This window comes from Lutra lutra, chromosome 5 (genome assembly GCF_902655055.1).
Source record: "Lutra lutra chromosome 5, mLutLut1.2, whole genome shotgun sequence".
Taxonomy (NCBI): Eukaryota; Metazoa; Chordata; class Mammalia; order Carnivora; family Mustelidae; genus Lutra; species Lutra lutra.
Window position 1 is genome coordinate 123,334,088 of NC_062282.1, and position 14,986 is coordinate 123,349,073.

The window sequence follows — 14,986 nt, forward strand, 5'->3', positions numbered from 1 at the left end:
AGTACATAAAGGAATTGTCAAATTGAAAATCAATCTGAAGCTAGAGAAGAATTTCAACAAAATATACAGGAAAACCAAAACAAGAAACACTAGGAAACAGATTCATATGCTACAAGATAATTGAGATGACGCCCCCAAATTGCAAAAGGAAAAATTTAGAAACATCAAAAGTAAGCAAACTATGTATGATCTTAACAACTGGAGAGTTTGATGTATACATTAGCTGAACATTTTAAAAGCTGAAGTTCTATCACATTTAAGTAGAAATTCAGAAGATGGTGCAAAGACACAGTGCATCTTCAGGTCTCTTAACAGTCAACAGACAAATGCTCAGTCGATTCTACTGAAAAGTGACTTCCTATCCCTTTTCTATTCCCGTCTTTGGCTTATATTGGTTGGTATGAGAAAAAAAGAAAGATTCAGGTAAGATAAGAGAAAAAATAGTAGAGCATTAAGCAAGATAAAAAATTTGGGGAGAAAAAAATAAACTATGTCCTTTTACTAATGGAACATCCAAAGTACAATTAGGAATATAGTAGTTTGTAGTGTGTATGAATGGGACCGTGAGTGGGTCCCATTCAAAACAAATGAAAGAAACCATATTAGATAAGCACAAAATATTTTCCCACCACTATTGTTAAAGAAGCTTTTTTCCCCCAATGAAAGTGTACTCTTTAATGGATACTTTTTTAAAGTGTGCATTGCTATGAAAGCTAAGCAATTTTGAAATTTTGGTTGAAATTGAAGAAGCAAGAGATTTGTAATTTAAGAATTAATACTTGATTGTGAAATTTCACCCTTTTTTGTCTTGGTTTCAGAAAAGATACCACAGAAAACAGCTCGGGGTTGCCTAGAGGGAGAACTAAGCCTCAAAGTTCCAAAGTGGATAGTGAATTGAAAATCCTGGAAAGTATCAGGAGGCTAAAGAAAAGGTGAATGTATTGATTTAATGAATGCATTTACATGATGATTGACAAGTGAGCATCCAGGTTCCACTGCCCAATATTTCTGGGAAAGGAAGGGTGGGAAGAGGATGCTGCCAGCTTGTGCCTACTATTTCCGTGCCATCCAGACCGCTTGAGCAGAGAGGTAGGGAGGGACTAGGTCTGCATTAGGTAGGAAATAGATCACAAAGCTTGCTTTGAACTCTTGTTCACCACTTATTTATGTGTCAGCTTGTCTTTGTGTTGGTAGAAGGAAAAAAGAAAAGGAAAAACATAAGACTGGCCTTTCGATTCTGAATCAAAGCTCTGCTCTGCTGATTGCTGGTGTGGCTTTTCAAAGGCAAAGCAAGTGGGGACATTGAAATTCCTTGTTTCTCTGGACCTGGAGCTGAGGGACTTTTATTTTGGTTTAGGTTTGTTTGTTTGTTTAATTCTAAGTATCAAGAACACGATTTTTCAATGTATCTTACATTTATCTTAAAATAGCCCCAGTATTTTTTTTTTTTCCAATTTGATCGGCACTGAGAGGATAAAGCAAGGTGAGAAAACACTTTAAAAGGGAATCCGGGGGTGCCTGGGTAGCTCAGTGGGTTAAAGCCTCTGCCATTGGCTCAGGTCATGATCCCAGGGTCTTGGGATCCAGCCCCACATCTGGCTCTCTGCTCAGTAGGGAGGCTCCCCCCACCTCTGCCTACTTGTAATCTCTGCCTGTCAAATAAATAAATAAAATCTTTTTTTACAAAGGGGGGATCTGTAGGTGTGAGGAGGCTTCCCTTGTGACCTAATTCAGAACCAGAAGGAACCAAACCACTGCCCCTAACACACACTTTCTTGATAGTGACCTCTAGTTCAAAGACATTAAATCAGTTGCCCAAGAGTCCCACTCAGAAAGTCAGGTCAAGACCCTCCTCTCTGGATTTCCACTTTGTCCTCTTTATGCTGCCCTATGCTGCCTCTAGCGTTAGATCAAGAAATTGTAAGGAAGAGTGGGGACAGGAGAAAAGAAGCAAAGCTGGAGAGGGTCAAAGATATTTCTAAGGAGGTAAAAAAAAAAAAAGTGAAATCCCTAAGTCAAGATGCTGCAACCTTTCTCTGGACAAAAAAAATAAAATAAAATAAAAAAGAAAGCACCCTGCTCGTCCTAGCATTGAAGGCACAGAACAATAGCTACCTCTGAATACCTGTGATGCTTACTTTTAACTTTGAAAGATCAGCCTAGGGGAAGAAAGTTAATCCCTTCCTTCTTGCTCTCCACACCTTCTACTCTGACTCAAGTGACTGTCGTTCCCCGAACATTTCGTGGACTTGTTCTTTATAACCTACTTCCTCACCTGGGTCTTGGACGTCTTTTCAACTCTCTTTCTCCCCCCATCACAATTCACAAATCGTTATCCTGGGCTTTCGTATGCTGAAACATCACATTGGCACCTTGGGTGGACAGGATGGGTCGCTGGATTCATTTCAGCCGAAGTCCAGAGACCATGTCCGCCACTACGCCAACCCCCTCCCGGGCCCCGCCACAAACACCCACCATTTATAGACACTCGGGAGACCCTCAGAGATCATTTATGTAGAAGAAGGGGTGCATTTTGTGGCTGCTGGTGCACAGCTGATGAAAATCGTGGAAAGGCGGGCGGGGGACTCCATCTGTGCCTCTGCTAAGGCGCGGAGCGAGAACAGCCTGCACGCGTCCGCAGCCGGCCTGCCCCAAGACGGCTGGCACGATCACCAACCGGGAATCGGCTGGTCCTGCGGGTGGGCAAAGGCAACGCGGCGGGGTGGAGGGCGGCGCGGAGGGTGGCGCTGGCAGCGTGAAAGGCCTCTTTGTGCGGGACTTGGTAAGGAGGCGGTGAGCATGGAGAGAGCAGAGCGGGGACCCGGAGGCTGGGACTCTGGGACGCCGGTCTCCGCCGCTCTTCGGCGGCGCCGGAAAGATCCGGGTAGTGCCGACAGGGGGCGGTGTGGGGCTGGAGGGGGTGGGGTGAAGGCCCCTAGGCTTGGTCTTCTTTGAGACCTAAAGCGAGAGAAAGACACTTCGAGAACGCGGGAGGGAACTGAGTGATTTGCCTCCCCGCCCCCTTCCCTGGGTGGCCGAAGGATCGCGCTGGCTGGAAGGGCGCAGCCCCTCGCCCGGCGCTCACTCAGCATTCAGGGAGGCGAGAAAGCGGCCCCCAAGGCGGAGCCTCCGTCCTGCCCCCGGGTATCGCTGCCCCCACCTGGGGGAGAGAGGCGGGCGCCGCGCTGCCCTCCCTCTGCGCCCCCGCCGCGTGGCTTGCGGCTTATTTTCCCAGCTGGCAAGCGTCGCGCTGCAGACAAGGGAATGCCTGTGGTGAGTTGTTTATTTTGTCGAAGTTTGCGGTGGGCCAAGGGGGACGTGGGGGGCGAGCAGCAGGCAGAGGCCGGGACTGTTTTGTTTAGGTCTTGGTCCACCTGTGTGGTATAAATCTGCCAGCCTCAGGGCGGCGGGAGGCCAGGGTGAGAACACCCCAACGCTCCAAAAGGCTTCTGTTGCAGACCTAGAACCACATTTGATTCTCCACTCCTGGAATCGGCTAGATCCTAGCTGACACTACTCCCCGTACCTCGGGTCATTGCTTCCCGTCCCTGCTTCGTAAATGGCTGGCGCTGTAAAGGACAGTCAGTGCCTATGACCCAGGGACAGCTGTCCATAGAAGTACCTCCAGTGTACCCTTCCCCATTTCTTGAAGATAGGCGAGCTGAGTATTTGATATGAGGGGCGCTCTTGAAACTAGTGGGAACTTGTTTTGGCGACTTGTGGTGTGAAGTCCGTTCAGGCGTGTCGGGTCTGCGGAGTACCACAAACTGGGATCCAGATTGGCCAGTTTCCTAGACTTGAGGCTGGGGGCGGGGGCGGGAAGGAAGGTAAGCGGTTGGCTCCCAGGGGAACCCAGAGGAACCCCCCAGGGCTGATGACAGTCACCACCGCGGCCCCGTTTGCCTGGAAGAAAAGCCTAAATACATTAGCGAGCTGGTAAAGCTTTTAAGGTCTTCTCGGGAGTCAGTGGCTGGCTAATGAGAGGTTAATTTTGTTTGGAAGAGAAGGCTGCGCTGGTTTCCTGAGATAAATGGACAGGAAGCGCATTACCTCCGCGCGCTGGCAAGCGGCTCCCAAATGCTTTTTGCACCTGCCGCTTTGAGCGGTGTGATCCGCTGCAGAGCCCGCAGGGATCGTGGGCGCCGGCTGTGTACTCTCGGGTGATGAGCCCCGCTCACGCCCCGGGCCCCCTCCTTCCGGGGGCGCAGCGCTCACGCCAGGCTCTGGGGTCTTCTCTCACATCCAGGTCCTGCGTGCTCCAGAGCTCGGGGGCCCCCTGATCCCGTCAAGCCCCCTCCAGGATCGGAAGGGTTAAGAATGATGTAAGTACAATCCACTAGCTGCTTGCTGCTGGGCTGTCGGACTCCGGGCTATTTCAGCCCCCGCTTTGCGGTCACCCTGGACTAGAGAGCAGGGCGGGGGTGGGGGTGGGGGGCTTACTCTAGAATGGGTTGCACAAATCGTTATCGCGGTCAGCTCCCTAGCTCCTCTGTCCTAGGTGAGCCCCTCGTGTTAGATGTCTGGAAATGGAGATAAATCAACAGGGGAATAGTTAAGACAGCGTGTATAGGTTCAGGAAAAGAAACTTCTAATTCTTATTCAGAAGCCATTCATGTTGCTGGCATGTGTTTTAATTCTGTTCACTTACACGTTCATACCATGGGATGCTTTGCTGTGTCCTCTAATTGTGCTGTTCTGGTCTCATCTTTCCTTCCTGAAAACAAAGATGAAGAGAGAAAGAGTACAAGTGACAAGAAATAGGGTGGGTGTGTGAGTTGTGCAAGCTGTCACGTCATGATTTTTTTTTCTGATTAAGATGTAAGACTTCTATAAGTCATTGACTTTATGGGAGGAAAATCCCCAGATTTTTCTTTACAGAATCTTAAAATCCTGCTTAACTTACGGTATTCGAGCTGGAGGAATGGGTGCGCTATAAGCGACCATTCACCACGCTCTTGCTTTCCAAGCCCATTCGGGATCTTGCTAACAGTCCGAATTTACCCTGCGAGTATGTCAACTGACCTAAAGACTTGAAAACAGGAACCACCTTGCGGTTTAATTGTGAAAATTAACATTTTACTCAAGCAGGCTGAACACTTATGTGGTAATAAAAAATGAATTGTTAGCCTTATAAATCTTGGGCTTGTCAAATTTTACAACAGATGAGCAATAAAGCACCTTAGAAAAAAATGAAGTTTTCCCTCTGAAATACAGTTCCATTTCTATATAAGAATTTGTAGTGGCTCGAGGATGCCCTCTATTGATAAAATAATTTAGAGCACTGTGTGTTTAAGGAACAGGATAAGGAGGTGGGGGAGAAGTGGCAGGGGGAGAAATCAGTGAAAGTAATGATAGCGAAAAAACCCCATCTAAACTGAATTTGATCCTTAACTTTCGGTTATGTGTTTTGAAGTATGATCAATAAAGTGGCATGCTTCTTTCATAGGGGTCGAATTAAATCTTGGGTTAAGGGAAAAGAAACATCTTATTGTTAGTCTTTGTTAGCAAAATACTTTGAAAAACTGCTCAGATTTGGTTTCTTTTAAAAGATGTTTACCAGCATTTCACTAATTTCAGTTCATGTATTTCATGTAATAATTGCAAGAGAATAAATTTTTGGTCTCATAGTATTTACTCCACAATACTATCTAAAAATCATTATCAGATAACTCCGCCTGCGAAAAGTCATTTCTCCAGGCAACTCTGAAGCTATTATTAAGCATATTATGGATATACACAAGGTTTGGATTATATCTTGGGCAGTGAAAGATGTGTTTACCACTTGAGTCATCATAGTATGTAATAGGTAAGTAATGAAAAGTTACAGTAAAAATAGATAGACATCCTTCATTAGGGACCTAGTGGTTTGTACAGTTCATAATGTGTCTAATGAGTAAGCCGGAGTGATCGAAGGGTTGCCCTCAATTATCCTAGTCCATTGATTAGCACATTATTACATGTGGAGTATTAACGTGTCGGTGGTTGATACGAAATTGCTAATTAGAGATTATGAGCAGTGAACCGGTACGGTTGCAAACTGCAATTTGGGTATAAGTGAATTTAAAACGGCAACCCCGAGTCCCTTGGAGGAATGGCAAAGGCAAGGACAGTGAGAGTAGCTCCTAACCTTTGAAGCCATTCTTTAGATTAGATACCACTTCACACCTACTGATAACAAATTGGAACCTATCATCAACCTCACAACATGCTTTCCTGTGACAAGATTTGGCAACCTCTTTTCCTGGCACACGATTGGGTCTTTCCCCCTCATTTTTGGATCTATCCAAGTGACAAAAGTAGAAAGTGACCTGCCATTGAATATGCTAATAGACTAAGAAAATTCGTGGAAAAGCCACCGAGCAACAAGAAACGATGGCGTAATTACTCCACACTGCATTAAAAACTCACTATCCTCATTAATCTAATTACATTGTAACCGAACACGTTGAAGTTCGCCCACTCTCAGACTCCTCCCCGTTGCTTTCAGGAAGGGAAATGTCAGAGGAACAATAACGCCAGAGCCTCGCACAGCTGCCCGCGAATTCCGCCGGGAGCTGGTGGGTACCTTCCCAGCCCATCCGATCTGTTCCGGACCGCAGGTCACGTTCGGATTTCCAACGCCTCTGGGTGCTAGCTTTACCAAACGTCCGGAAAAGGCTCGGAACGCGGTTCCGCAGATGTGATTGGCTGCGAAGGGACCCTTCAGGGGAAGTTAAACCCAATCAACATTAATTAAAGGGAAGTCAAAAGCCGGGTGCTTTTGTTACGCCGACAAGAGAGTTGCCCTCGGCAGTTTCTGGTCGGGCACGAGGAAACAGTAGATCGCGGAAAGGGGAAAGGAGGAAGCAGGAGGGAGGTTGAGCCCGGGCGCGGCGGACGGGACTCTCAGCCAGCGGACGCGGAACTCGAATTACAATGAGCACGCTGAAGGCGGGAGGAGGTGCGGGGGGCGGGCGCTTTGTGTCCTGTGAGTGGCGGGCTGGGCCCAGAGGTCCCGCGCTTACAACCAATGGGGTGGGAGGGAGGGGCTAGGCCGGGGGGTGGGGACGACGTGGATTGGCGAATGTAGGGAGGGCGGGGCGGCAGTGCGGGGCTGAGATTGATTGACCGCAGGTCCGCCGCGCAGAGATATCCGGGCTGCCAGCGGCTTCTCGTTAGGGCTGGGCGCGCCTCCGGTGGGTCCACGCCCGCTGAGCCCACGCTGGCCGGGACCCGGGCGCCCGCGCTTTTGGGGCCGGGCTCGGCGCTAAGCTCACCGTCTTTGTGTCTTTTCTCCCGCCCCCTCTGCCCCGCCCGCCGCCTCCGGCCGCTGCGATGCCGCTGCGCCCCGTTGCCGCCGCCGCCGCCGCCTCGCTCCGCCCGCGGCGCGCTTTTCGCTGCGGCGGTGGCGGCGGCCCGTATCCGACGCGGGCCTGAAGGAGGAAGAAGAGGAAGCGAGGAGCGTCCCCCAGTCCATGCCGCAGCCACGGCCACGAACCCGACACGGCGCCCGCGCCGCCGCCCTCGCCGGAGCCCACGAGACCTGCATGGACGGGCATGGGCTTGAGAGCAGCACCTTCCTGCGCCGCTGCCGCCGCCTCCGCTGCTGCCGCCGGGGCTGAGCAGCGCCGCCGCCCCCAGCTCTGCCCGCCGCCCCTGGCGTTGCTGCTGCTGCTACTGCTCAGCCTCGGGCTGCTCCACGCAGGTATGAGGCGCGCGCGCGAGGGGAGCCAGCCCAGGGCCGAGTGCTTTGTTCCCAAACACCCCGGTCCCGAAGGCACACGTTGGGGCAGAAGGGCGGCGTGGCGTGGCGAGACCGGAGAGGCCTCACGGGCTCCAGACCTGCACCTTTGCCGGGCTCGGGGCGCGGCGGCAGGAACACACCCGCGGGGTCGAGCGGCGCGCCCAGGGCGCAGTGGAGAGGCCTCTTTCCCTCCCTCCAGTTTCCCCGCCTTCGACTGGGACCGTTGGTAAATCTCCTTCCCAACAGCCGCTTATCAAAGATTTAGAGCGCGGGGGCGGCGGGGGCTGAGCCCCCGGAACAAATGTTCCGGGTGCTTTATTGCTCACTGTCTTGGTGTTTACTGAAAGTCAGGCTGGGATCAGGTTTCCGCCGCCCCCTTCGAGGGGAGACGGGGAGCCTTGTGCTGCTTCTCTGGAATTGGGGGTGGCGATGAGGGGGAGAAATCGCCCCACGTGTAGAGATTTTCACCGGAATTTGAAAACCTGGGGGTTAATCTCGAAGTAACTTTTTTAAACAGGAATTTGTTTCGTATTTGCGAAAGCTGCTTTTAATTCAGCTTTCACCGTCTTTGGGGAAACTAGTGCTTTGTGGCTCGCCGCGTGTTTTCGGGTTCCAGGAGGGGTTGACAGATCTCACAAGGCTTTCTGGAGGTCGGCGCTTCCCCTGTGGAAGCAAGAGTGAGTTGTCTGTTCTTAACCGAAGTAGGCCTGCAGACGAGCCTTCTAGCAGGTGGTACTTATTTTTCTTGTGAAATAAGTTGCATTAACACAATGTTCCATGTGAGCTGTATCTCAATAAAGCCGGGGGGGGGGGGTCCCGGATATTTAGAACGTTCTTTATAAGTAAGGACCACCTAGGAGTTTGTCTAAAGAATTTATTTAGTGTCAGACTGAAAGATAAATTCTGTTTTGAGAACAACTAGAGCATGAAATAAGTTTTTCTTGGAGACTTTTTTTGTCCTGTATTTTATGACCGCAGTCTCAACGCGCTCTGATCTGGAGAATCCTGAACTGTAATGCCTCCCAACTGTGTGGAGTCGTATTTATTTATTAAGTCATAGCAGCCTTGCTAAAAATCTGGGAGGTCTTTTAAGTAATGGGGAAAAAATGTGGCATTCGAGGAGACTTAATTTACTTTTCGTAACTTTGCATTGTGATGGAACAGCTGCGTTTTAACACTCACTTGGGGAAACATAGGGTGTGATGATAAGTGATTAAGTGATAGTGATAAACCTTACAGTGATTAAGGTTTTAAATGAGTGACTTTAGAATCTTAGTAATGTCAACCTGTTTATGGTCACATGGAAATTTTTAATCATGTGTCAAAAGCTACATTCAGGAGTGTTTTGTGTGAAGAATCTGTCTTAATGTCAAAGTGTATGTTTCTTGAAATGGAAATTGAAGTATTCTTTAGGACTGTGTGTCCCTCATGACTGCTTGGATATTGTTTCCCTTCCTTGTCAGAGGGTTCTAAGACAAAATTGGGATGTGGTCCTTGAAAATTTCTTTTCTGGCCAGTAATGAAAAACTTAAGTTGTTACAATGTTTAATGTAAGCTGCCTTATTTCAAGAACTTGGGATGTGAAATTCCTCTCAGTATCTTCGTGGGTCTTCACTAAAGTCACCATTGGATTTTACCTAGAGTTTCCGTGGTGAGTGATACCTGTGGACAACTTGTTGGGGTGGAATGATTAATTTGGTTAAAAAAGGCTCCTTTTTTGAAAGATTTCTTTGAAGAGTGTTGGTATTGAAATGCAAAGATTGTTTCTCTTCAGAGAGCCTAGTGGAGTGCTCTTTGCAGATGGGCTACCATATGTTTTATGCCTGGATCCATTATAATTTGCCTCGGCACCCCATATGGCCCTGCGTTTCGCTTAATTCAGCTTCAGCATATCTTATTTCTTTTATTATAAACTGGTGATTGTGCTGCAAATTCACTCGTGCAGTCCTGGCCTCAAGGAAATGGTCTTGAATGGTGAGATCTTTGAATCATTAACGAAAGCTGTAGACCCACAAGTCCTTTAGCACTTTCATTAACTGGAATGAAAACACTATCACACCAATCATTGATCATCTGACTTGAAAAATGGAGACATCTGTAACAGCAGATTTTGTTTTCTGCCCTAGGAAATAAAAAAAGTCCTTTCATTCCCCCCCACCCCACATCCACTTTAAGCAAATCTCTACAATTCCTGAATGGAGATGCAATATGGGAGCTACTTGCTTACTCATACTCTTCATGGCTTTGTTGGCTACATCCTTGAGGTTGTTTCTGCTCTGCATTGTCTTGGCATCTTGACAGGAAGCTTACTTTACCGCCTGTAACAGGCAAAGTGTGCGCTGTCATTATAAATTCATGAAGCCTGGATATTTCTGGGTGTATGCTGCGAATTAGTCATTATACAGGAGCCTGTGATGGACCGAAACTGCTGACCCAGATGCACTCTGTAGTTTGTCCTCTTTTCCCACCATCTCTATTTGAAAAGGCTGTCAGAAAGGGCATCCCACGCAAAAGAACACAAGGAGTTCTGTTTGATGTGACATTTCTCAAAAGAACTGGCACCTGCCTGCTGGGAAAAAGGGAGAGGGGAGGAGGACCAGGAAGGAAAAGGAGGTGGGAATCTATATTCTACTTCTCTTCCGAACAGTTACATCTGCATCTCATGCTCTTCTTACTTTGGATATTTTATGACTATTTAAAATAATTATAAGTAAATGTATGCTCGGATAGATTTATAGACCATAAAAAGAACAAATAGGCATTGCAAGTTTAGCGGAAAGTTCCTGTCCTGTCATTTATTCATAGTCTAGGAGCTGTTCTTTACTGACTGATCTTGGCCCAGTTTTTATTTCCTTGCTTTCTACTTGCTGTGAAATCTTATTTAAGAAGAAAAAAAAATAATAATTGATAGAAGAGTTGTCTTTTTTTTAAGTTATCAGCTATTGTTGTGAGAGTCAGGAATTTAGAGCATTTGTGACCCGAGGAAGGAAAAGATTTGAGGAAAGGCACTTTATCCTGGACTTTGTTCTAGCTATTTATGATCCAGCCACGACAAGGCTTTTAATATCCCTTTGTCTTGATTTTTCCAATATGTAAAATGGCTTTAATGCCTTTGAGGTTGTTGGTTGGTTTTTGGTTTTTTAAGTCAAACGGTTGAAAAGGACTTGATCTACTTTGGAGAGAAGAATTCTGTAAATATAGGAGCTGCTTTTGTCAACTCTAGAATGAGCCAACATGAGATAGGCCAAACACATGAAGGTGTTTTTGTGATTTTTTTTTTTTAATGTGATTTAGTGATAGCTGTAAGTCCATAGCCCCAAAACAGTAATTTTTTTTTTTTTTTTAACTCACATTAGAGCCCAATCTAGACTACATTTTTCCCTTCTTGGTCTTTGAAATGTAAAAACAGTGGGAGAGGTGGCTTGAGAGGTTGTCATACCCCAGTCTTTTCTGCTTAACTCAAGCCAGAAACAGAGATTACAGGTTATTCCATTCAGATTTAAAAGCACCTTAATACTGGAAAGATTAAAGTATTTTTCTAAAATGATACTAGGGTTAGTTTTAAGTCTTCATCAGCTGAAGTCCTAAATCTTGATACTATCCTGAAATTTATGCCCACATCTTAAAATAATTACATATTTAATATATACTCTTTTTTTCCCGTCACCTAGAATAAGAATTATAAAATATTTTATGCCTGGGGCAAATCACAAAAACAATCTCCTCTCATTTCTGAGCTGAGGAGTCTAAGACTTGAAAGTATGGAAAGTTTCTCCAGTTTAGAGACCTAAAAAGAATGTTTAAGTAACACAAAGTACGTGTTAAAATTAGTTTGTATAAAACTTGAGGTGGATGTTTAGGAAAAGTATTTTCCTTTTCAGTAATTCTAGCATTCCCAGTTTATGGATCAGAATATAAAACTGGCGCACACAACTGACCTAGTATTGGCAATTCTTGTAACTTTTTATGCTTTGAGAGGTTTTTAATTTTTTTAAAAAGATTTTATTTTTTTTTGAGAGAGAGTGTGTGCATGTGGTGGGGCAGAGGTGGTGGAGGGAGGCAGGCAGGAGGAGCAGAGGAAGAGGGACTAGCAGACTTCACAGTGAGCTGGGCATGGAGCTCAGTCCCAAGATGGTGAGATCCTCACCTGAGCTGAAATCAAGAGTTGGGTGTTCAACCAGCTGAGCCACCCAGGCGCCTCTTAATTTTTTTATATGAGGAGCTAGTGGCAAAACATAATTTGAAAACTGACTTTTTTAAAAAGGAAGGCAGTTGGAGTTGGGTTTTTTTTTTTTTTAATTATTTTAGCTTTGCTTTAATCATTAGGTGTATCTGAACTGTTGACTTAAGGAAAGAAGTCATTTATATATTCTCTAAGAATTCTGCGTGCTGTAGTTCCCTGGTTCTCTTTCCTTTTTTTTTTTTTTTTTTTTTTTTTTTAGATTTTATTTATTTGACAGAGATCACAAGTAGGCAGAGAGAGAGAGAGAGGAAGAAGAAGCAGGCTCCCTGCTGAGCAGAGAGCCGGATGTGTGGCTGGATCCCAGGACTCTGGGGTCATGACCGGATCCGAAGGCAGAGGCTTTAACCCACTGAGCCACCCAGGCGCCCCCCTGGTTCTCTTTCTAATAAAACAGTTGGTGGAATCAGCTGTCCTTGCAGTATGATTTCAATCTGGTGTCCTTTTTGATTTAGTGTACCTTTCCTGATGACCTGCTTGTGATCTGGGACCCAGTAGTGATGGATGTTAAGGGAGAAGTAAATACACAGCTTGATCCAATGAGTCACTCTATTTTTTTAAGAAAACAGATTTCATAGCACCCAGGAGATTGTCAGTTTATGTACAGTTCCTTAATAGACACCCCTAAGGAAATACAGAATAACTTAGTACCTGGATTTTTTCGTGTTACCCTGTAGCTGTACTAGAGTCAGGTAAAGGGGTTTTAACTAATCATGCTATAATTTAGGGGTCCCAACCTGAGGCGTGGAGCCTTAATTGTGGTTTTGTGCATAGACGCTATGCTTTCCAAAGCAAATGACTTACGCCCTTTCCAAAATCAAAACAAAGTTCACATCTTTGGCTTGGCCTTAGAGCAAAGGAATCTTTCTCAAAATCTGTAAACAATAGCAGGGGTGAAAAGGTACTCCATTTAGCCATTCCCTTATAATTTTCATGTAAGAATACTGGGCCAGACTCGTGTTCACTCACAACAGCTCATGATTTCAAGTTTTAAGGTAACTGATTGCATGCAGTTTTTCTCCCAGTGGCTGAATTTGTGAGAGACACAGAAGCACAACGCAACCCTATTTCTGAAGGCCTTCTTAAAATAGGAGGATACGAGATGGGACAAACGGTTTCCAAAGGAGGATGTCCTTTTCTCATGAAGCTCAGGAAGTTGCAAAGCATTCAAAAAAATGTTGGGTCTTATCTTCTTTCTCATAGGTGACTGCCAACAGCCGGCCCAATGTCGAATCCAGAAATGTACCACGGACTTTGTAGCCCTGACTTCGCACCTGAACTCTGCCATTGACGGCTTTGACTCTGAGTTTTGCAAGGCTCTGCGTGCCTATGCTGGCTGCACCCAGCGAACTTCAAAAGCCTGCCGTGGTAACCTGGTATACCATTCTGCTGTGTTGGGTATCAGTGACCTCATGAGCCAGAGGAATTGTTCTAAGGACGGACCCACATCCTCTACCAACCCTGAAGTGACCCATGACCCTTGTAACTATCACAGCCACTCAGGAGCCAGAGAACACGGGGGAGGGGATCTGAACCCTCCTGGTTACCTTTTTTGTGGCTTGTTCGGAGATCCTCACCTTAGAACTTTCAAGGATCACTTTCAGACGTGCAAAGTGGAAGGAGCCTGGCCACTCATAGATAATAATTATCTTTCAGTTCAAGTGACGAATGTGCCTGTGGTCCCTGGATCCAGTGCTACTGCTACAAATAAAGTAAGTATACTTTTTTCCTTCTGACTTGTAACTTGAAGATGTTTGATTCTTAAGACAATTTTTTTTTCCTTTGGACAATTCTTGAAGTATGATACAGAAGACCTAGTTTAAAAGGAACTTTTTCTTGTTTTTTGCAAACAGTTAACAGGGTGAATGGAGGATTAAATGAAAATTATTTAGTAAAAGATTTCTCACTGGAATCTTAGGGCTTATGTAAAAGGTGGGTCTAAGTTTAAGCAGTGATACGGAAAATGAAAAAAACACGAGTTGCTGTGAAAAGACAGGTTGGTTTAAGGGGAAATGTATACTTTTTTTTCTGGATGTCTGTTTTGAGTGTGACTCTTGTCATTTTGGTTTCTAAATCCATATTCTGACTTTTCTGATGACGCACTTGGGTGTTCGGAGAAAGCTCTGAAACCTGGGGCAATAGCCCATCAGGAAACATAATTTATTGGAAATTTGGAAACTGTAGTAAAAATACAATGGCTATAGGCCAGCTTCCTAGTGGCAAACCCAGAGTATTTTCGTTATTAACCTTGTCATGACTAAGCAATTTTAGAATTGGGTATTGTGGAGCAGTGATGTATAACGTGTATGTAATCTCAGGAAAACAATTTAATGAAGAAGTCGGAGGGAAAACTGACAAAAGTAAGTTCAGCTAACCCTGCCTGTCTGTATTCTTGTTTGTATGTTTGTTTGTTTTAAAGAAACTGATACCTAATAGAGTTCATTTAAACCAACTTTAAGGCACCAGTGTCAGTGCAAGTGGGTGAAGAGCTGGGAACAAGGTTCCCAGTTGCCAGTGAGTGCTAATTCAGATATTAGTAAGTAAATGTAGAGGTCAGAAAAGGTTTTCCAGAAGAAAGACTGTCCCAAGTAACCAGCTCCTTCCCAGTCTTCCCAAATCACAAAAATCACACAGAACTGTTTCATCTTGCTCAATTTCCTTTATTCATCAGTTGGTTTAGACTAAAATGTAATTGACAAGGATCAAGCTTTAGTAATATTTATGACTGTTCTTTTGATTCCAGAACACCCTCCCTTGCCTCCAAACATGGGTGGCATGTTTTTTAAGTGAATTTGAATTATTTTACTTGGCATTTTGAGGAGGTAATTTTATAGCACCTCCAGAGATACCTAGAGACACCCAGGGGTCTCACAAATCTATGATTAGAAGTCGTTGCTCGGAACAAAGAAGTCTGTTACATTAGTCCAGACATTTAGGGGAACTCAAAAATGTTTACACTTCAGCTCCCAGTAAAAGCCCTGGCTTGCCTTTCCAAATCCTACATCTCATATAAACCTTTCTTC

At 45.6% G+C, this 14,986-nt stretch overlaps 1 protein-coding gene across 1 annotated transcript in view; it reads left to right on the forward strand.

Annotated features, from left to right (window-relative positions):
- Nucleotides 1-2,955: 2,955 nt before the first annotated feature.
- The window catches only part of RGMB (repulsive guidance molecule BMP co-receptor b), a 29,935-nt gene continuing 17,904 nt past the window's right edge, over nucleotides 2,956-14,986 (forward strand). Inside the window, exons 1-4 of the mRNA XM_047730170.1 lie at nucleotides 2,956-3,273; nucleotides 4,247-4,322; nucleotides 7,419-7,684; nucleotides 13,167-13,675. Of these exons, the coding sequence (XP_047586126.1) occupies nucleotides 4,318-4,322; nucleotides 7,419-7,684; nucleotides 13,167-13,675 (780 nt within the window). The 5' untranslated portion in view covers nucleotides 2,956-3,273; nucleotides 4,247-4,317. The remainder of the gene's footprint in view (nucleotides 3,274-4,246; nucleotides 4,323-7,418; nucleotides 7,685-13,166; nucleotides 13,676-14,986) is intronic.